The sequence below is a fragment of the Cnephaeus nilssonii genome, assembly GCF_951640355.1.
Source record: "Cnephaeus nilssonii genome assembly, chromosome: 2".
In the NCBI taxonomy this organism is placed as follows: domain Eukaryota; kingdom Metazoa; phylum Chordata; class Mammalia; order Chiroptera; family Vespertilionidae; genus Cnephaeus; species Cnephaeus nilssonii.
Genome location: NC_137073.1, coordinates 25,552,257 through 25,575,817, shown reverse-complemented (window position 1 = coordinate 25,575,817; position 23,561 = coordinate 25,552,257). Strand labels below are relative to the sequence as shown.

General features: G+C 47.2%; 1 protein-coding gene across 2 annotated transcripts in view; it reads right to left on the bottom strand.

Annotated features, from left to right (window-relative positions):
- BMERB1 (bMERB domain containing 1) overlaps positions 1–23,561 on the bottom strand; it is a 114,153-nt gene that overhangs the window by 22,613 nt on the left and 67,979 nt on the right. For both annotated transcript variants that reach the window (XM_079797505.1, XM_079797506.1), the window contains exons 3-4: positions 8,276–8,349; positions 1,051–1,165 (exon numbers count right to left, since the gene is read on the bottom strand). In XM_079797505.1, coding sequence (XP_079653631.1) covers positions 1,051–1,165; positions 8,276–8,349 — 189 coding nt within the window. The remainder of the gene's footprint in view (positions 1–1,050; positions 1,166–8,275; positions 8,350–23,561) is intronic.

The window sequence follows — 23,561 nt, the reverse complement described above, 5'->3', positions numbered from 1 at the left end:
TGTGTGGTATGCATATATTTTCTGTGTTATATGTGCATGGTAATTGTATGTTGTGCTTGATGTACCTGCTCTGAAGCAGACACATAACGAAGGAGCAAATATCTACCTGAAGCATAGATGAGACCCCAGGGTAGAGGCAAGGACATCACAGATCCCAGTCTCCCAGAGTTCAGTGAGCTGGGCAACACCTCTCCTGACCCTGTACCTTTAAGTCACCCTAGACACCGGTGCTTCCACAAGATACATGGCAGGTCTCAGAGGTGCTTCCATAAGATACATGGCAGGTCACCTCACCTCTTCCAACAGTCACCAGGAGCAAAGACAGTGGGCCATGCCTGGCTGAGCTAGGCAAGGCGCATCCCAGGGGCCTTGGGTGACCCAGGAGGACACACAGAATAAAGAGGAAGTTGCCCTCTGAGTTCGAAGAGGCCCTACGAGTCCCTCTCCTTGGGAAGAGCTCCAAAGGCTTTGCTCCAGGACAAAAATATTCAAGAATCAACATTCATGCTTCCTGAGCCCAGCCTCCTCCAGAGCCTTCAGGTGCACCATGGCTCCAGGGCCCCTAGTTGTCCAAGTCCAGGTGATGGGTACATCTGCAAATAGGAGGGGCATCGGAACCACCAATGAGGGGAAAGAAAAGAACAAGGCTGGGAAGTGGACAGGGCAGGCAAAGAAGCAAGTCAGTACAGGGGCAGAGTTTCTGTAGAAACCAACAGAAGTTTCTAGAAGTTGCCTTGATGAGTTCAGAGAAAGGTCAGTGAAGAGAAAATGTGTAGGAAGCACACCTGCATGTTATGTGATGTAATTTCTCCCTGCTCACTTCCTTGAATGACATTCAGTTAAGTAAGACCCACAGGCCTTTGCAAGACGCTAGAGCTGGATTTGAGTTTCTCTTGAATGTGAAATGGGTTCTCAGGCCAGAAGGCTGGGGTTCATTTGGATCCAGTGTTAGGGGACCCTTTGGTGAGGCCATGCCTGCTGGGCAGGGCTGTGAGTCCCAGGAGCAAACAATGGGTTTGGAAGGAACCTGGGGACACGCCACCCACTCACCTTAACCGCTCGACCTCTGCATCATCCACCAGGAAGTCTCTCTTCTGCACCAGTCTGTGGATCTTCTGGATTAGCTCGTCCTCTCTCTGCTTCTGCAGCTTGGTTTTTTCTTTTTCTGGGAAGAAGAAAACATCAGCAAAGAAACAATTGAGTGAAACTGGTGAAAACACTTGCATCTGAGGGGCCAGGGTTGGAATCCTGGATCTACGATTTCACTAGTTGTGTGAACTTGGAGAAGCAACTTAACCCCTTTGAGCTTCAGTTTCTTCCTCTGTAAAATACAACCAGTGAGGCTTAAACGCAGTGACGTTAGTAAATGGCTTACCAGAGCTCAGATGTGGTGAGCGCTCAGTAAGTGGTAATGAAGCAGCAAAGGGGTCCTGCTGAAGAAGGCAGAGGGTGAGAAGGGCTCAGTGGGGGTGCTGGGAGGGAAATACTCCATAGCAAGGACATCCAATCTGTCAGATTCCATGCTGATGGCATGAGTCCTATCCCAACTACCCAGGGCTGGAATGCCGAAGAGAAAACAAAAGAACCAGGACTGGAAATGAGGACTGAGAAAACTAGGAGCGCGTCAGCCCTCTCTGCTCAGACCCCTTCAGAAGATAAAATAAATGGGCAGCTCATCCGTCTGCCTGCCTAGGGCTGGCACTGGCAATTTCCTCTAGGTTTGGAGACAGAATCAAGGTGAAGAAAATATAATATTTGGATAAGAGACAAAATCAACTTCTTTCGTTAACCAGAAGAGAAGTGAGGAAGGGGGAAGAATTTCTAGCAGCCCCCAGATTCCTGGCCGTTGCTACATTGACAATGGTGGCATCACTCTTCCCATAGTTGGTCCTATGGGCTTGTCAGCATGGCAGAGGACCTTCCAGCCTCAGCAGGTAAGTTCACACAGTGCCCACAGACTCGCCAGAGTACCCTGATCGCTCAGCTCTCTCAGGAGGTCCGTAATGACTTGCAGGTCCCCAAGGAAATGAGAACCACCCTCCCCAAATTAGTCACCCTGTTTTCTATCTCTTTCCAGTTCAGGCATCCCCAGACTCCCAGGTACTCAGCTGCAGCCCTCCACTCATGCAACTCACAGGAAAAGCCACCTCCTCAAAGTGGTCTGTGCCAGCTTACAAACCAGTTACTTACCCAGTCTCCATACCACCGGCCAATGCCGCTCACCTGCTTGTGTGTCACATACCTTTTCTGCCGGTAACCCCACCTGTCTGCAGGCATCCCCCACCTGCTTCCTGGCACCTGCCTCCAGGCCCCATCCATCTGCTCACTGGCATCACCTACTTGCCCAGAGGCCCCACCCATTTATCTGCAGACACTATCATTGATCGGTGATGTGACCTCTTGCCAACATCACCCACCTACCTACTTGCCAATAAGAACCACCAGCTTACCAACTTTACCCACTGCTTGCTAGCATCGCGCAACTGATTCTTAACATCTCAATGTGCTTGCCCATGTGACCCTCTAACATGCATTTCATCTCCACCAGCACCTCGTTAGCCCAGGCCACCATCACCTCTCCTGGACCAAGCCGTGGCCTCCTTGCCAGTTTCCCTGGCCTGTAGCTCCTATCACAACTGTGAGCCCTCCCTGTAGAACCAGACAGTCCTAGCTTGATGCCCAACTTCCTACCCCTCCCAGCTGTGTGACTCTGGGTACAAATGATTAAATGACCTCCAGGTTAACTATTTACTGAACCAAGTACAAAAGAAACAAATACTTAATGAAGGAAAAGAAAACCATACAGCATAAATGTGCAAATGGTAAGTGCTTAGTAATTGAAAGCTATTATATTTATACTAGAGGCCTGGTGCATGAAATTCGTGCATGGGGGAAGGGGTGTCCCTCAGCCCAACCTGCACCCTCTCCAACCCGGGAGCCCTCAGGGGATGTCCTACTGACGGCTTAGGCCCGCTCCCCTCTGCAGGAGGCAACCGGGCTGATCAGGGGAAGACGCCGCCCCCATCACCCCGCTGCTGCTGCCACTGCCGGCCGCCGCAGCTTCCAAGGTGTTTTCATCAACACAGACTCCAGTCCCTTCACCACAAAAAAATGACAACTTTCTTTAGGCATTTTCAAGATGTCTCTTTCATAGGATATGACCTTTCTTATCCTCACCTGAGGATATTTTTCCATTGATTTTTAGAGAGTGTAGAAGAGAGAGGGAAAGACAGAGAGAAACATCAATGTGAGAGGGACATTTCGATTGGTTGTCTCCTGCATGAGCCCTAACCTGGGCCCCAGCCAGGGAGGAGCCTGCAACCTAGGTACATGCTCTTGACCAGAATCAAACTCGGACCCTGCGGTCGGCAGGCCAAGGCTCTATCCACTGAGGCAAACTGGCTAGGGCAGGATATGACATTTCTTATCCCCTCCAGCAGTGGACCTTCATTTTTTCATCCAGGAATGAGGTGGGAAAACCATAGATCACCTTCTTGGATTCTTATTACCCAAGTTACCAAGAACACTGCGAGTGGCTTACAGGGAGCTTAGCCAATGAGCGGTCAGAAAAGGTGTTTCCTCTGCAGCTCACGCACAGAGGCGGGACTGCTGGTGCACTGCGGCTAGCAGGCCCTGTTCTCTGCGGGCCCGTAGCAGCGGGCAGGCCCTGTTCTCTGCGGGCCCGTGGCAGCGGGCAGGCCCTGTTCTCTGCGGGCCTGCACAATCCATGGCTTGCCTCACTGCGCACGCAGTCCCCTCCCACCCACCTGCGTGCGCAACCTCCTCCTGAGCAGTCGTGACGTTACAGTGTCCTGGACAATTTGCATATTACCTCTTTATATACTATATAGATTCTCATGAGGTTTTTGTTTTCATTTATTCTAGGTTTCTCAACCTGGACACTATTGATATTTGTGCTGGATAATTCTTTATTATGGGGACTGTCCTGTGCTTTGTAGGATATTCAGCAGCATCCCTGGCCTCCTCCCACTCATGCCAGAAGCACTTCCTCCCCGAGTTGTGACAACCAAAAATGTCAGCTGATTGCCCAATTTTGGGGGGGGGGAAATTGTCCTGGTTGAGAATCAGTAGTTTAAACCTTTCCAATACCAGATGAGGGAGGTACTATTTCTATGTCCAGGGGGAAGGTGGCATGCCCTCTACAGCCAGTTCTAAGGCAGCAGTGGTGATGGGAGGAGCACATTTTGTCTTGTCCTTGAGAAACCCTCAAGGCAGGAAGGGTCCCAGGTGTTGTTGGTTTTTTTTTCTGTTGAGGAGCTGATAAATTATCTTCTGACCTTGGCTGGTGAAACATGATTTTCTTGGCCATTCGGTGCTCTCTCTCCTTAATATTTTTATTGATGTGTTGCCTGAAGCATCATTCCCCGCCCTTCGCCCTAAATTCAGCTAAATCCATCTAGAAATCTGACACTGATCCAGGGACTACAGAGAAGACGCTTAACAGGGAGTCAGGGAGGTGAGAGAGGTGAGGGGAAATGCAGGAGATATAAGAAAATGTTAATATCTGAATTTCCACACAAAAGCAATTGGGACAATGCAATTTCCAGGGGAATCAATGGGACTGGCGTTAGAGACCTGGGCTCTGTAATTAATTGGCCCTATGACCTTGTGCGACCTATGTTTCTCAGCAGGACAGTCCATGGCATTTGGGGAGGAACATTCTTCATATGGAACTGCCCCCAGGCTGCAAGTTTTAGCATCCCTGGCCTCTACCCACTGAGTATCAGTACTAATTTAACCTTTATTTAAACTTTTGGTGTTTGCTTCATTGTGTATTTTTTGCATGAATGTTGATATTTTAATATTGCATTAAAATATTATTTATCCTGATTACTGAACTTTTTGTGCTCCAGCTGAATGCCTTGTTCTCCTCACCCCAGTCCTGGTCCTGGTTAGTCATGCATCCCAGTGACTGTGCCAACCAAAGACACCGCCCCTGTTCCACCCATTTCCACGTGTGCTCTAGAGGCTGCCACAGTCCCAAATGGAGGTGCCTGAGGGGGCCTTGGCTGACGGGGTGGCCACACACTCATGTCTCCTTTGCCTTGGTGGCTCCCACATGTCCTGCTGAGCCAAAAGTGGCTCTGGGAATTCTTCCCCCAAGGGGGAGATGCCAACCTATATTAGGCCCATTAGAGTCTCCTGGGAAGTTAAAATTTAGGACACAGAGACCCTGAGAATTGGGATCTTGTGTGGGAAGATCAGAGAGAAGAGATGAAGTAGACTTACTTGGCTCTTATGCTAGAGAAAAAAAAAAGGAACATTAGAGAGAGAGAGAGAGAGAGAGAGAGAGAGAGAGAGAGAGAGGTATCCAAAGAACATTCCAACAGCTTTCCTGTTCTGGTTCCAAACCCTTGTGAGGATGGGCAGTATTACCCGCTACCTCCTCAAATTTCATGTCTACCCTAATTTGGAAATAGGATCTTTGTAGATGTCCTTAGTTAAGATGAGGTCATACTTATTAAGGTGGGCCCTTAACCCAATGACTGATGTCCTTATAAGAAGAGATGACACAGAGACATACAAAGAGGAGACTGTGACGACAGAGGCAGAGGTTGGAGTGAGACATCTACAAGCCAAGGGGCCCAAGGATTGACAGGAGCCCCAGAAGCTGGAAGAGGCAAGGAAGGATTCTCCTCTAGAGGCCGACACTCCTGGCCTCCAGAACTGTGAACGAATTAATTTCTGTTGTTTGGAGCCACCAAGTTTGTGGCAATTGGCTACGGCAGCTCAAGGAAACTACTACAGTGCCCTGGGGCTCCAGGAGTCTCCACAGTCCTTCCACTAATTGCCTGTTTTTGTTTTGTGCTTACATCAACTTGGATGGGTTTTGTACCTTTCGGCCATACTATTGGTGGGTGATGGTGGTGGGGGGCGGGGAGTGGGGGTTGGCTATAAAATGAGAAAGTTGAACTGACCTGGTAGTTCTCAACCCTGGCTGCTCATCACAATCATAAGAAGGTTTTAAAAATGATCAATGCTGCCCTGACCGGTTTGGCTCAGTGGATAGAGCATCAGCCTGCGGATTGAAGGGTCCCAGGTTCAATTCCGGTCACGTCCTCATTAGGGAGTGTTCAGGAGGCAGCTGATCTATGTTTCTAACTCTCTATCCCTCTCCCTTCCTCTCTGTAAAAAATCAATGAAATATATATATATATTTTTAATGAAATATATTTTTAAAAATAAGTTTAAAAAAATAAAATAAAATAAAAATGATCAATGCCAGATCACCCATACGAATCGAATCAGAATTTCAAGTGGGTCGTATCTGGATTTGGCTATATCCCCCCTCATTCTTTTACTGTTTTATGTTTGACATTTTACTTTTTGTGGTGATAGTTTTATTGAGATATAAGTCACATACCATACAATTCACCCTTTCAAAGTACTATTCAGTTATGCAACCATCATCACAATTCATTTTAGAACATTTTAATCACCTGCAAAAAAAAAAAATCTCCGTACTCATTAGCTGTCACCCCCTTTCCGTTAGGACTGTTCACTCACTCGATTATTCCCAGGGCCTGCCTGTACAGGGCCTGGTAGCTAGTGCATGCTCATTCAAGGATGGCATCTGAAAGTTCTGCCATGATTGCAGACACGACCGTCAGAACAAGGGTGTGTGGAGTGCTCCTACCTTTTTTTTTTTTTTTTGTGCTCCTACCTTTGCATTTGTGATCCCATGTTATGTCATGGCGCAGTCACAGCAACAATGTGAGGGTGGCCTTATTGGTCTTATTTTACAAACAAGGAATTTAAGCTCAGAGAAATTAAGTTGCTCCATGAAGATCATCTAGCTGGTCATCCTGGATTCAAACCCAGATCACTGTACTCTAAAGTAGTGGTTCTTAGGCAAGGGGCAATTTTCCCAACCCACCTACCCTCCCTCCCCCACTACCACATCTGGAAACATTTGGGGTTGTCACAACACATCAAAGGGAAGGGAATGCTACTGACATGTAGTGGGCAGAGGCCAGGGATGCTGCTAAATTCTACAACACACAGGACAGCCCCCCTGTCCCAGCAGAGACTGACCCAGCCCCAAATGTCCCTCGTGCTGAGGCGTTTAGTGCAATGCCCTGTTCTAAAGTGAGTTGTGCTGCATTTCTAGCTCGATAATAGGTATCCACTGGATGTCAGGATGCCCCTTTTACTAACTTGTGAGCTCCTTAAAATAGGACATCATTGTCTGTTCATCACTGCAGGCCTAGCACCTGGTAGCAATGCAGCCTCTGGAGACATACGTCGTGAACAGATAGAATGGCAAAAACATTGCAGTCAACGACAATGGGGGGTGCTGCTCCTTGCCAAAACCAAGGCAAGGTTCATGAGACAGACTTGTGTTTGTTTCTTCAATAAAACCTTCCTCTTAGCACCTACCAGGCCCTCATTCCTGACCTCAAGGTGTATGGAGTTTACAGGGGGACATATATGAGTCAACAGGAAATTATTTGGTAAGTACTTTAATGAAAGTAACCCTCTGGAGGGCACCTAACCCAGCCTGGATGGGCAGGGAGGCTTTCTTGGGAGAAGGGGCCAAATTAGTTGTGACCTGAAGGATGGATAGAAATTTGTTTGGTTAATATAATAATAATAATAATAATAATAATAATGGCAATAATTTATTAAGCATTTACTATAGGATGGGAACTATGCTAAGCATTTTATGGTGTGTTTTTTCCTTCATCAATTCCACAACCCTATGAGGTAAATACCACTACCATCCCAGTTTACAGATGAAGAAATTGAGTTTTAGTGAAGTAACTTAACTTGCCCAAGGTCATGTCATTAATAAGTGATAGATCTAGGTGTGACTCCAAAGTCAGCTTGTAACCACCATACTCTACCTGTTCCCAAGCAGGATTAGAACAGTGATAGTTGCTAAAACTTACTGGACTCTTACTTTGGACCAGATATCAAGCTAAGCACATGGCTTGCATTGTTTCATTTATCACAATGAGATTGATACCCAATGAGTTAGGTACTACTATTACTATGACCACCCCATTTTCAGAGGAGGAGAAATTGAGCCTCAGAGAGATACAGTGACTTGCCCAAAGTCAAGGCCGTGGCCAGAATTAGGACTTGAACTGGATCTTCCTGACAGAGCTGTGTTTGAATCACAGGATCAGGGAGCACTGCACTGCAAGAATGTGGTCATGTTAGGAGTCCAGATGAACACTGTCTTCCAGCCCGAGGGAGTACCGCTGGGGCATGCTGGGGGCTCTGAGCAGCTGGAGTCCCAGATGCTTACCTGGGATGGCGACCAAGTTCTGCAGCTCCTGCTTCAGGTCCATGATGTCATTGCACAGCTGAATGTCATCCATCCTGGGGAAACAGGACACCGCCGTCAGCAGGTTACACTGAAAAGCATTCTACACCCTGCGCACCTCCCCAATTTCAACAAAGGGAATTTGTGGGAGGGGGTGGCCTTTGTAAAGGCCACACGTGCTCTTTGTGGAAGTTTTCCCCCAAAAGAAGAAAAATAAAGATTGCCCGATATCTCACTACTTAGAGATGATCAGTCACTATTAATAACACCTTGATAGTGTTTCTCTCAGTCTTCATGTGCCTAGCTTTTGTTTGCTTGTATGAGCAAGCTCATGTGGCAGGTTCAGTGTATTCTTTTATCATCTTGTTGTTAAAATGTTTAAACATTACAGAAATTCACAGCATAGACAGGGAAAATCTCACTCTATCCTTTAGAGATAATATAGCATATTGTTGTTATTATACCAACACATGTTGCAATTTTCTAAAATTTAATGATATATCTTGGGCATCTTTCCACATCAGTACATGCAAATCTTCTCACTTGCAATGGCTGTGTACTATTCCACTGTGTTGCCATACAGTGATTTATTTAACTATTCCCATATTCATAGACATCTGGGTGGTTTCCTGATACATTTCTAGGATAAATTCCTAAAAAAGTAAATTCCTAGAAATGTAATGGCTGAGTCAAAGTCAAGTATCATGAACACGTGCGTTTTAATAGCAGTTTTCAAACTGTCCACCAACAGTGTGAAAGGATGTTCACTCCCATAATCTCAGTAATCAGGTTGCATGGACAGTTTGCATTATGTAGTGTGTGTGTGTGTGTGTGTGTGTGTGTGTGTGTGTGTGTTACAATATTAACTCATCTTACTATAAACAATATTTGTAATGGCTGCCTGGAATTTCACCAAGTAGATTTATCGGGTCTGTTTTCATTATGCCTGTATCTTAGTTACTTAGGTGGGTTTTTCAGGTTATTTATGCTATTTTAGTCACTGTAGGATGAACATGGATCCACATAGGCTTCTTCTTCAGGTTGGATTATTTGGTGTGTGTGTGATGGGGCTATAGAATCTCAGAATTGGAACGACTGAGTACAAAAGGCTTGGCATGTCTGGGGCCATTGATACACATTATCAAACTGCTTCCCCTTGAAGAAGGTGGGGGGTATATGCCTTTAGTCTGCAAGTCTTTATTGAGCATTTACTATGTCCGCCACTGTCATAGGCTCCAGGGATGCAGCAGTTTCTCCTGCCCTCATGAGCTGAAATTTAGGCAGAGGAGACAGTGGGTAAACACAAAACAAATGCTATGAAGAATAAAGCAAGAGAGGGGATGGAATGGGCCAGTTTGGACACAGCATCCTACTGTCCCAGGAAGAGACAGAGCGAAGCATTAATATTCTCAAAGGGCTCAACTGTGCCCACACAGCATATGAGGGTGGGGCCAGGACAAGAAATTAATCCAAGTCCACTGATCCGCCTCGTTCCACAGCATCTTGGCCAAGCACTGGTCTGTTCCCTCCACAGGGTCATCCACAGACCAACTCAGGGCCCTCTGCCCTTTGCTGGTCAAGCATTGCCCATGTTACCCTTTTTAATCCCAGCATCCCAGCTTTCAGGACAAGAGGCAAGAACATCTCACTTTAGCCCGTGTCTCCTGTTGCCAGAGGCACTCCAACCATTTGTCAGGCCCTGTCCTGGAATGTCCTGACAGGTGGCAGCTGCCTCGAATGATCTTGGGGAATTGCCAGAAGGGTACAAACGGTTCCCATTGGTTCCTATCAGCGATTGTTCAACTAGTGGAGTTCCCGGGCGCTTTTCCACAGCTACTATGCAGATCAGGTTACATCGGTGGTTCTTAATGGGGACAATTTTGGTCCCCAGGGACATCTGACACTATCTGGAGACATATTTGGTTGTTACAACTGGGTGTGTGTGGGAGTGCTCCTGGCATCTAGTGGGTAGAGTCCCAGGATGCTGCTCAGCATCCTGCAATGGGCAGGGCAGCCCCCCTCAATAGAGAATTATCTGAGCCAAAATGTCAATCAGGCTGAAGTTGAGAAATCTAGGGTTGCACCATGCAGTTGACACAGGTCCTGATCGATCATTTTTCAGAGATCAGAGAAGGAAAGGTGGCGAAAGGAACAAAAGAGAGACAGGTAGTGGTTAGAGGCAAGAGTACTGACACCAAACAGCTCTGCGGGGGGGTGGGGGGGGGAGTGATTTAGTATCTCTGAGTTTCTTTCCTCATATTTAAAATAGAAATTTTAATAGCACTTCTCCCTAGGATTATATGCACATCAAGCATTGAGCACGTGCCTGGGACATACAAAGTAAAATGCTTGGTAGCTATTATTATCATTAGCTGTTAGAAAGAAACAGGGAGCCAAAACCGGTTTGGCTCAGTGGATAGAGCGTCAGCCTGCGGACTGAAGGGTCCCAGGTTCGATTCCGGTCAAGGGCATGTACCTTGGTTGCGGGCACATCCCCAGTAGGGGGTGTGCAAGAGGCAACTGATCGATGATTCTCTCTCATCGATGTTTCTAACTCTCTATCCCTCTCTCTTCCTCTCTGTAAAAAATCAATAAAATATATTTAAAAAAAAAAAGAAAGAAAGAAAGAAACAGGGAGAAAAAGATAGAAAATGCTGCTGGACAAGTAGTTTATTTGACAAATGGAGCTAACATGCTCAACCTTTAAAAAAAAAAAACACACCAAAAACCTTGATTATTTTTCTCTATGAAAGTTTTAAAATAACATTCCTATCTGATCATAGAACAGATCCCTGATCACCGTAGAAATTTTGAAAAACAAACAAGTATGAAGAAGGAACCTAAAATTATGCCTAACCTTGACCCACGTGCACCCAGAGGTCACTGTTCACTCCAAGTGTTTTGGTGTATTTACACCAATTGTTTTCACGCATGTAGCCCAGGAGTAGCAGACTTGCGCCTTGGGTGGCCTTAGTCCATCTCTAAACTGCACTCAGCATGAGTCTGAGTCCTCCCAAACCCATCCAAATCCAGCACACATTAACAGGTGGAATGGAGTTCTGATGTTCTCACACGGAGTCAGCACTGTGGTTTTCCTCAACTCTCCCTCTTGCTGCCAGCTTCCCATCTCTTTTCTTTCTCTCTCTTCCTCTTCCAAACGCCTCATAGTCAAAGGAGGGTCAGCTTTGGTCTTCAACTTAAAAACCCCAGTTGGCAAAAGCAAAGATTAGTGGTTCTTGAACATTGCCCCAGGAAAGGAGCTTGTCCTTCTCCCGCCCCCTCCCCCAACACACACACACACACACACACACACACACTCTCTCTCTCTCTCTCTCTCTCTCTCTCTCTCTCTCTCTCTCTCTCTCTCTCTCTCCAAGCTGTCTGTCAGAGCATTCCGCTAATGAAAAATCAGGTCATTTTCTGGAAGATGGAAGGATGGGTTTCACCAATGAAGGAAATAAAAAGTCAACGTTTATTGAACATGTACTATGTGCTGGTCATTGTCCTCACCACTTTCCACGCATAAACTCATCTAAATCTTCACGGCGGTCCTGTGAAAGAGGTATTGTTTTTATCTCCATTTTACAGAAGATAAAATAGAAGTCAAGCAATGTGCCCAAAGTCCCGCACTGGTAAGTGGATGTTGGGATTTAGCCCAAGTTCGTGCTCTTGATCACTTCCCCATGGTGTCTCCCCTCCACTTGGCTGTATGAGTTGCCACTGACATGGTTGGTTGCCCACATAACCGACCTTCCTCTTCCGAGAGCCCTGACTTGTTTAGGAGGCAGTGTCTCCATCCCTTGATGGAAGCCAGTTATCTCAGTCTGTTCAGGCTGCTGTAACAAAAACACCATAGGCTGGGTGGCTAAACAACAGTCCTTGATATCTCAGATCTGAAGGGCAGGGAAGTTCAAGATCATGGTGTTAGTTGATTTGGTTCCTGGTGAGGATTCTCTTCCTGATGTGCAGATAACCACCTTCTCGCTATATCCTCACATGGCGGGGAACGAGATCACTCGTCTCTCCTAAAAGGGCACTAATCTCATTCACGAGGGCTTTGCCCCCGTAACTTATCACTTCTCAAAGGCCCCACTTCCTGCCCTGGCCAGGTCGCTCAGGTGGTTGGGGCATCGGCCCATACACCAAAATGTTGAGGGTTTAATCCCTGGTCAGGGCACATATGGGAGGTACCAATCAATGTTTCTCTCTCTCTCTTCCCCACTCCCTCCCTTCCACTCTCTAAAAAAAGCAATGAATAAAATATATCCTCAGGTAAGGATTAACCAAAAAAAAGAAAAAACAAAATGACATAGTTGAAAGCCTAGTGAAAACCAGCAGAGACCATGAAATGAAAGCTGAAGCAGACTGACAAGAGGAAAGGATTGGCTTTTTAACATTTATTTGGGTCCTTCTTTTATAATTTGTGGGTGTGGTGGACATCTTGGGATGGCTGGGAAGAGGAAATGCTTGGTCGTAGAGATGGAGCATTGGTCTGTGATGTGAAGCCTGGATCTGAGTCCAAGTCCTACCACAAACTCCTCTATGACTAAAAGAAAAACTCTGATTTTCTATACACTCTGCACATCTGACACCAAATGTGTGGGTTTTTCCACACCAAGCAATTCTCCAGTTCTCAGTGGACACCCACTGGGTGTCTACAATCTAATTCAATTCTGATACTCACTGCCCAGAGTTAGCATAGACCCCGCAGGCTAAGGGCTCAGGCCTACTTCAGATGCCAATCAAAAGTCCAGGCCACCAGTACTTCTGACCAATTCACTATGAACTGGAGGTTTCCAGGAACCCCTCTTCAGGTTCTATAATTTGCTAGAACTGCTCACAAAACTTAGGAAAACATTTACCTGCATTCACTAATCCTATATAATAAAAGCCTAATATGCTAAGTGTCCAACCATTCTTTCAACCGTTTGACCAGTCGCTATGACGCACACTGACTGGTAGGTTAGCTTGCTGCTGAGGTTTGGCAGATAGGGACTGGGCGAGATGGGCTGGACACGCCCTGGAGCCCTCCCACAGTTCCTCCCCAGCCCCAATCGTGCACCGGTGGGGCCCCTCGGCCTGGCCTGTGCCCCCTCGCAATGAGGATATCAGAGAGCCAGTTTTGGCCTGATCCCCACAGGCCAGGCCAAGGAACCCCACTGGTGCATGAATTTGTACACTGGGCCTCTCATTTATTATAAAGGATACTAGAGGCCCAGTGCATGAAATTGGTGCATGGGTAGGGTCCTTAGTGGCTGCTGCTGCCGGCCAGGGTCTCCCTTCACACCCACCTTGGCCTGGCACCACCTGCTCACCTGCTCCACCACTCCACTGCAGTCCCGCTCTCATAGGCGCCCATTGGGGACAGCAGCACCTCCACTGCCACCCGCTGCCAGCACCTCATCGCCGACGCCCACCATGTTCCGTGCCACCCCCTGATGGTCAGTCTAACTCCTAGTCGGTGGAACTCCCGCCCATGGGGACAATTTGCATATTAGCCTTTTATTATACAGGATTACAAAGGATACAGATGAACAGCCCAATGGAAAGGAACATAGGACAAGGTATGGGGAAGGGGTGTGGAGCCCCATGTCCTCTCCCAAAACCTTCCCAACACATCCACGTGTTCACCAACGTGGACGCTTTCCAATCATCATATTTTAGGCATTTTTATGAGGCCACATCACATAGGCATGATGATTAATAACTCAATCTCCAGCCCCTCTTCCCTCACCAAGAATGGGGGATGAGGCTGGACGTTCCAAGCTCCTAATTATGTCTTGGTCTTTCTGGTGACCAGACCCCATCCTGAACCTGTCTGGGGCCCCACCCATCTCATTAGCACACAAAAAACACTCTGGAAATTCCCAGGGTCTCAGAAGTTCTTGTGTCAGGAGCAGGAGTCAGAGAACAAGTAGAATAAAAGATGTTCCGAGCGCCCTCATCACTCAGGAAATTACAAGAGTTTCAGGAGCTTTTTGCCAGGAACTGGGGGCAAAGAGCAAATATATTTCAAATTATACCACAATAACTTTGAGCAAGCTAGTCCCCTCCCCAGACCTCTGCTTCCTCATGTGTAAAATGAGGGTTTCAATGATCTCTGGCGCCCTGTTCTGTCAGTGCATAGAGGAATTTTTAAAATGCTTTAGAGCCAGTCAAGTGCGGATCTCAGTTCCACCGTTAATTGGCTGTACAACTTGGGCAAGCCCTACACTGCTCTAGGTCTCACTGTGGAAAGGAAGAATACCTTTGCCTTGGGGTTGTATGAAAATGAAATAACCTTATGGGTGGGGAGCAGGCAGTCCTGAGCTTGGTACATACATAGTAGGCACATAGGAAAGGCTACTTCTGTCCACCCCTCCGCCCTGGGTAAGGAGGTGAGTCACTGAGCTGTCAGCTGGCAGACACTCCTGAAAAATATTAGCCAGCTTTCCTACGTCAAAGGATTAGTCTCATGTGCTATTTCAATTTCCTGAACGCTAATGGCCCTGAGATGATGAGTGTGTACATTTGTTTAGTGTTCTTGGATTAATGAGCTTAAACGCTCTTCCTGAGGGAGAGGAAGTGTTGAGACAGCTCCAGGGAGCCTGTGAGCTCAGCCATCTCTCAGCGTGATGCTGGGGACCCTGGGCTCAGGTGACTCATCCCTGAAAGGGATGCCTTTGTGATGCATCGCTGGAGACCATGCTGCCTCTTTCTCCCGGCGGCATGATTATGGTCTGTGCGCTAACCGGCTTCTCCCTCGGTTGTAAGCAGACCCTCATTCCTGGATGTGACACCGTTCCCAAAACATGTCACCTCCCTCAAGCACAGATTATTCCTCTCCGCAAGGGGTTGTCTATACTGACTCTGTTTTGATTCATCCTAGAAAGAAAATTACTAACAATGAAAAACTCATCAAGCTGAGCACTTGGGGTTTCGGCCCTTCCCTGTGTGTATGTTCCATGTCGATTATAATTTTACCTGAAAAAATTACCAACAAAATATTGTTTAGGGTTGTTTTAAACCTAAAAGGACCCTAGCTGGTTTTGATCAGTGGTTAGAGAATCAGCCCTCAGACTGAAGGGTCTAAGGTTCGATTCCCGTCAAAGGCACGTACCTCGGTTGCAGGCTCCATCCCTGGCCTGTGGGAGGCAACCAATTGACGTGTCTCTCTCATATCGATGTTTCTCTCTCTCTGGCTCTCCCCTTGCCTTCCACCCTCTCTAAAAAAATCAATGGAAAAAATATCCTCAGGTGAGGATTAACAAAATAAGTTAAGACTAAAAGGGTACTTTTAGTCTTTTCAAAATTATATAACTATTATATAAATATGACCTCCCTGTAAAAAAGTCAAACAATACAGGAGTATAATCAGAGCTGGCATTTATTAATGTTTTTATACTATTAGCGCCAGGCTCTGGGCCAAGCATTTTACAGAAATTATCTCAATGAACTCTCACAGCAACCCTGTGAGGTGGATATTATTTTTATTACTAGAGGCTTGATGCACAGAATTCATGCAAGAGTAGGCCTTCCTTCCCCCAGCTGCCAGCACCGGCTTCCCTCTGGCACCTGGGACCTGGGCTTCCCTCGCAGCCCTGGCTTCATCCTGAAGGACATCTGGTCTAATTAGCATATTACACTTTTATTATTATAGATCCCTCAGATGGTGTTAGGAACTTGCTCAGGTCACAGAGTGATAGGAACTTGAACCCCAGCAGTCTGATCTCTCAACTGGGAATATGAGTCCCATGTGGTAGTTGGAGTTCAGGGATGATGGAAATCAGAGTAGTTTGGGGGAAAGCTTCTCAGCTTCGGGTGCCATTTACAGGATGGGCACAATCTGGATGGTCAGGGAAAAGGGTACCTCACACTCAAGTAGAGGGGGCAGTTGAGTCAAACACCTACTGTAGAAAGGGGTGTGGTATCCCGGGTATTTGACAGAGAAGAGACCAGCCAAATAGGATGTGTTGATGACATACAAGTCTGGGTTCTGAAGGACTTAACGTGGGAGCTCTCTTAGGTTCTAGAGTGAGAGCATGGCACAATGTGTCTATGAAAGCCAGTTTGGCAGACATAGTGATCATTATGTGTGCACCAAGGAGAAAGAGCTTCCTCACTGAATTTCTGTTTAAAGAGCTCACTGGACTTCCTGGAAGACAGGTTTGCTCATGAATTTTCAGCAGGACTGATAAATTATGGTCCATGGCCCAAATCTGATGCCTGCTTTGGTATACAATCCATGAGGTAAGACTGGTTTTTGCATTTTTAAGTGGTTGGGGCGGGGGGGGGGGGGGGATCAAAAGAAAAATGACATTTCGGGATACATCAGTGTCTATAAATAATGTGTTTTTTTAATACAGCCATGCCCACTCATTTACATGTTGTCTTTGGCTGCTTTTGTGCTACAACAGCAGAATTGAGCAATGGTGACATAGACCGTATGGCCTGCAAAATCTAAACTTTTTACTAGCCAGCCTTTTATAGAAAAATTTTGTGGGGTCCTGACCTTCAGAAAGAACCATGGGAAGTAATTAGAGACTAACCAAATTGCTAGAGATGGAAGAGCTCTCATCTTCCAAGGATGAAAAAATGAATGCCCAGAGAGGGGAATATTAATTATTGATTCATTGATTTGCTGACTCATCCAATAAATCAATGATCCAGAAAACACTTATTGAGAGCCTAATGTGTGTCAGGCTTCCTGACTCAATTTTCACTTCCAAGAGACACCAGGAATCGAGGCCAGCTACCAAGGCCACATGGCCGAGACAGCAGGGCTCTCTATGCCCTGCAGCTTTGACCGAAGGTCCAGAGCCCACTCCCACCTTCTTCTCTGGCTTCCAGCTGGGAGCTGGACTGTGCCCAGTACATATAAAGTTGGCCAACAGATTTCCTGCAGACACCTGCTGATGCAATCTGGAGTTTCCACAACAGCATTTGTCCTTCACACCCTTCGCTTCACTGAAGGAGATATTAAATGTCTTAATTTCTTAGTTTCTACTTTTATCCCCCAATTGCTTGCCAAGATAGTGCCTAGACTGAGACATACAAGTTATCCCATTGGATGGCTCAGCAAGCTCTGAAGGAGAGAGAGGTTCTGGCCCTGGGATTCCCTAATCCTAGCCCTGAGGCCCTGGGCTGAGTGACCCGAAAAGAATTAAAGATGTGGGCAAAGATTAGGCTCTAAACAGGTGAGAGAGAGGGGACCACTGGGAGAAAGAAAAAGGAGGAGGGAAAGGTAGGAGTGAAAGAGGAGGAGGGAGAGGGGGAAGACAGGGAGGAGGATGAAAGGGAGGGGAGGGGAGGGGAGGGGAGGGGAGGGGAAACAAAATGAATGTTCAATAAAGTGCATTGGTTACATACATAATTTTCCAACTATACAAGGAAAAACTCAACAACTATTAAAAAATTATTGCTGGCCAGCTTTCAATATTTTCTCAAAAGAAAATTGAGAAATGTAGAAAATATAATTGAGAGTGAAATAAAATTGAGAAAATACAGCCAACACAGACTGGGTGAGGTAAGACACTAAAGTGCTAGGGTCGCCAGATTTGGCAAATCATAACACAGGGTGCCCAGTTAGATCAGAATTTCAGATAAATATCAAGTCATTTTTAGTATAAGGAGGCCCCCATATATTGGGAATATACTTATACTGAAAAATGATCCCCTGTTTACCTGAAATTCAGATCTAACTGGGGGTCCTTGTTTTCTCTGGCAATCCTATAAGGTGAGGGAGGCCAAAGGGAGGCCAGACTTAAAAATCAGCCCAGTTTTCTAAACAGGCATTAGCCCAGGAGGCCAGTTTTGTGCTTGGGGAGGAGGAAAGTCTGCAGGCCAGAGTGGTTAGAATAATGGCCAATCTCCTACCTTATTCCTCTCCATTTCCACTGGAGAGCTCTCTGTTGAGTTTCTAGAGATGTGGGGGTTTAAGAAAACAGCAATGAAAAGCCCCAAGGAGCATTAACAAAAATGGCCAATGAAGTGATGGGAGTAGAAAATTGGAGACAATTTGGAAACATATGTCGAGGGGTTTGAAAACATTTAAATTCTTTAGTGATCCCATTTCTAGGATCTCATCCTAAGGAGATAATTTAGGGTACCATAAAGATTTAGCTATGATTATGTGCAATATAGCCTAGCTTGCAATAGCAAAAAGCTGGAAGCGACCAAAATGTCCAACAATAGAAGGGATTTCTAAAATTATGGTATGTATGCATAATAGAATTCCACATTAAAATGATATGCAGAAGAGATGTTATTGATATTTTTAAAAACTGGTTAAGAAATATTGATCCAATTTTGCCAAGTACATATACATAGGAAAAAAAAAGATAGCAAGATTCCATTAAAAATTTACAGTGATTATTGTGAAGAAATTTTTATTTCCTTCATTTGCTCTCTCTGTTTAAAATTTTTTTTATAATTTGCATGTATTACCTGGATAATTTTTTTAAAGTTTTCTGTTTTAAATTACCAAAGGCCACCCCTTTTGTGAGAAATGTCCACCTGTCCGAAATCAAATAACAGACGCAGAGACAGAAGTTATGGCGAAAACTTTTAATAGGTTCTCGAGAGCGAGTATCTGCCCCTGAGCACAGCCTATTTACCCAGTCCCTCCTGTGATTCCTCATCGGCTAAGTCCTATGAGATCACCTGTCTCCTCACACGTCACTGAGGTCTTACTGTCTCCTATTGGGCAATGGGCTGAGGCCTTTTCTAGTTGCCTCCACCTCCCCTGTCTAGTAGAGACAGGCACCTTGGGGGTTTCCACCATGATGCTGGCTCACACCCACAGTTCTTTGTTCTTATATCCTCTTCCTCCTCCCTCCATTCTGTTTGTCCTGGGGACATTCAGTAACCTTTCCATTCAAAGTTGACTACGCTGGAGATGGATCACAGGGGCCTGTTTCCTACCCTTTCCTCAGAGGCACACACAGCCAGTCTTGGGTTACTACAGCCCCAACAGAAGCCCCTCTTGCCCTGGTCTCCTCAGCCTCATCGCTAGCCATAGAGCTCACATTTGAGCTAGCAGCCCATCTGCATGCTTGTGTGAATCCCGACCTGCATCCTTCAAGCCTTGGCTCCCTTCAACTCCCCTTCCCACCCCAGAACACCTCTGTCTCAGACTAACTCCTATGCATCCTTCAAGACAACTTCAGCACCCACGCTGGAGCCTTCCTGCTGCTCCCAGCCTGGATCAGCTCCTCTGCCTTCATGCTGCCCCAGCCCCCGGGGCCATACCACAGCTCAGCCTCCTGATAATCATCTAGGCACCTGTGTCTCTCCCTAAATAGACTGTGTACCCTTTAAGGGACTTTTGACTCTTCCCTCTGTGGTTCGAGCTGTCATCCATGCCTGACACATGGCAGTAAGCAAGTGATGAAGAAAGGAAGACAAGCTGGCAGGCGGGCAAGGAGGAGTACACACAGTCCTGGATTTTTATTGAAACAAGGCCTCATGACTACAAGTGCATGTGGAAAATTTTCAAAGCCCATGATGGAGGCCCCACAAGGGCAATAGTATCAATCAAAGGCAGTGAGTCACAGGGCAATAGTATCAATCAAAAGCAGTGAGTCACCCCCCCAGAGAAATCCAATTAAACATTGTAATTCAAGTGATCCTGCTTGGCATGCTGCTCTCAATGCAGTTTCTATTCTGAGCTCTCTCGGCATTTGGGCCCTTCTGTACCTGCTGAGTTCCTGCCAGTGGGATGTCTCTTCTCCCAAACCTTCCCTCCCTGCCCCCACATCCATCTCTCTCTCCCATGCTGATACCAGCAAAAGCATTCATTTGAGCCTAGTACTATCTCACTTAATTCTACAATCTATAGGGCAGGTTAGGTAGAAAGCTGGTTAACAGCCCCAAGGGCAATAAAACCACAGGGCTAGCTTTTCTACTGAACAAAAACTAAAGTTTTGGGAACCCATTTGTAGTTAGCTAGACAGAAGTGTGGGTGGCCCAGAACTTGAAATTGGCATCTGGATTGAAGGCAGTTTTGTGGGAGTGAGCCCTGAAACTTGCAAGATCAGACCCTAACTCCAAGTAGATAGTGTCAGAATTGAATTGAATTATTGGATATCCAGTTGGTGTCATGAATCAGAGCATTGGTGTGGAAAACAACATGTATTTAATGTCAGAAGAAAACCACGTTTGGTGTCAGAAGGGGTGATAAAGTTCATTTGTATATTGGAACACACCAAACGGGGGCCACCCCAGTGACCTGGCCCACGTCAGGGATCTAAACCTAAGTCAGCCTGTACTTACAGGAAACACCTGTCGAGAAAACCTAACATACACCAATCACAATCCTCTAACTCAGCTTTGGCTACCTTAGTTTATCCTAGAAAATAGGACCTGATAGCCTTAGAAGGAGATCCCCAACCTCCTAGCCAACAATGCCGTTTCGTCTCTTCTAACACTCTATAAAACTCACTCTTGCCCAAGATCCCGGAGGAAGAGTGCTCCACTAATTATGAAACACTGTACTACCCCAATCCATGGATTGTTTTCCCTGATAAAGGACATCAAACTTGTTACTAAATTGTTTTCGTTTCATCATCTGATGGTGGTGTCAGAAAACACTACACAAAAGAGTTTCAGCCCTACCCAGTTTGGCTCAGTTGGAGAGCGCATCAGCCTGCAGACTGAAAGGTCCCAGGTTCGATTCCGGTCAGGGGCATGTACCTTGGTTGCGGGCACATCCCCAGTAGGGGGTGTGCAGGAGGCAGCTGATTGATGTTTCACTCTCATCGATGTTTCTAACTCTCTATCCCTCTCCCTTCCTCTCAGTAAAAAATCAATAAAATATATATTAAAAAAAAAAAGAGTTTCAGAGAAGTTAAGCAATTTGCCCAAGATCACCCAGCTCACAAGCATCTTGGCTGGGACACCAACTCTTTTTTTTTTTTTCACTGAATTGCAAAAACAAGCAGGTGGCTAGCTTTCAGCATGCTCAGCATTATTCTGTTCTTTTGTGTGTTTTTTTGTTGTTTTTTTTTTAAATTTCTTTATTGATTAAGGTGTCACATATTTGTCCTCATCCCCCCATTCCCATCCCACACCCCTCTCCATGGATGCCCCAACCCTCTGTTGAACTTAAGCATTGGTTAGGCTCATATGCATGCACACAAGACCTTTGGTTGATCTCTCCCCCCTCCCCCCACCCTCCCCTATCCTCCCTCTGAGGCCCGATAGTCCGATCGATGCCTCCTTGTTTCTGGTTCTGTTCTTGTTCATCAGTCTATGTTGTTCATCATTTCCCCTAGATGAGCGAAATCATGTGTCACTAGAGATATACTTATAAGAATTGAATGTGCGACGAGCAATAATAGTTATGCTGACAGGCAAATGAATCAGTCTGTAGTGAGTTTCTTTCTGGTCCAACAGTTCTTTTGAGACCCAATATCAATGTCCACCAGTTCCTTATGAGTACATGTCGGCACTGACCCCTCAGCTCTGGATGGTGGACAAATGGTGGTAATGCAGGTCCGATTCCCTCTGGTTTGGTCTCGGCCGGATCCAGGGGCACGGCTTCACCCGGATCCAGGGGCCCACGGCCTCACCCGGACCCGGGATCCAGCCTCACCCGGATCTAGGGGCACACGGCCTCGCCCAGACCCAGGATTCAGCTTCATCCGGACCCAGGGGCGCATGGCCTCACCCGGACCCAGGGTCGCGTGGCCTCACCTGGATCCAGGGGCCCACGGCCTCACCCGGACCCGGGACCCAGGCTCACCCGGATCCAGGGGCCCACGGCCTCACCCGGACCCGGGGCCAGGCTCACCCGGATCCAGGGGCCCACGGCCTCACCCGGACCCGGGACCCAGGCTCACCCGGATCCAGGGGCCCACGGCCTCACCCGGACCCGGGGCCAGGCTCACCCGGATCCAGGGGCCCACGGCCTCACCCGGACCCGGGGCCAGGCTCACCCGGATCCAGGGGCCCACGGCCTCACCCGGACCCGGGACCCAGGCTCACCCGGATCCAGGGGCCCACGGCCTCACCCGGACCCGGGACCCAGGCTCACCCGGATCCAGGGGCCCACGGCCTCACCCGGACCCGGGGCCCAGGCTCACCCGGATCCAGGGGCCCACGGCCTCACCCGGACCCGGGGCCCAGGCTCACCCGGATCCAGGGGCCCACGGCCTCACCCGGACCCGGGGCCCAGGCTCACCCGGATCCAGGGGCCCACGGCCTCACCCGGACCCGGGGCCCAGGCTCACCCGGATCCAGGGGCCCACGGCCTCACCCGGACCCGGGGCCCTGGCTCACCCGGATCCAGGGGCCCACGGCCTCACCCGGACCCGGGGCCAGGCTCACCCGGATCCAGGGGCCCACGGCCTCACCCGGACCCGGGACCCAGCCTGGGACACCAACTCTTAAACAGGCAAAGCCCTGAACCTGGATCACTGTTTGTGCTGTGCTGACTACCTCCCACCACCCACTAGAGGTGACAGTCACATACCCCTTGCTCATTGTGGCTAAGTAAGCGTTTCCCAATCATCAGTCATTTGTATATGGAAATGTCTGCCAGATCTTATGCCCTCTCCACTATTACTTATTCAATATATATATTACAGAGAGGAAGGGAGAAGGATAGAGAGTTAGAAACATCGATGAGAGAGAAACATCAATCAGCTGCCTCCTACACACCCCCTACTGGGGATGTGCCCACAAACAAGGTACATGCCCTTGACTGGAATTGAACCTGGGACCTTCAGTCTGAAGGCCGACACTCTATCCACTGAGCAAAACAGGCCAGGGCTCAATATTTTCTTTACATTGACTCACTTTTCATAGAAATGTTTAATATAAAACTTTTTACAGCATCATAAATGGAAAAACCAGTATTTTTCCTTAGAAGACATGAAAATTAGTTAATGTTTTCCCAAATACTACCTAAAATCATCCCAGTGTGCACCCCAGTTCAGGAAAAACAGGACCATCTGAATCTCACACAGCCAAGATATCAACCAGGTCCTATCTCCAAGTCTAATTCTCTTTCAACCGCAACATGAATCCCTCGACAGTGTTTCTGGTTAACTATGTCAGGGCAGTAAGCAGAGAGGAACTGAAAGTCCCTCAAGATGGCCCAGTTTCCTATGGAACCAAGATGGTGGCATAGGTAAACACCTAAACTGCTGCCTCACACAACAATTTCAAAACTACAACTAAAAGACAAAACGTCTATCACCCAGAACTACGGGAAAGCTGGCTGAGTGGAAGTTCTACAACTAGAAGGAAAGAGAAAAGAGCATTGAGACATGCACAAGCGCTGAAA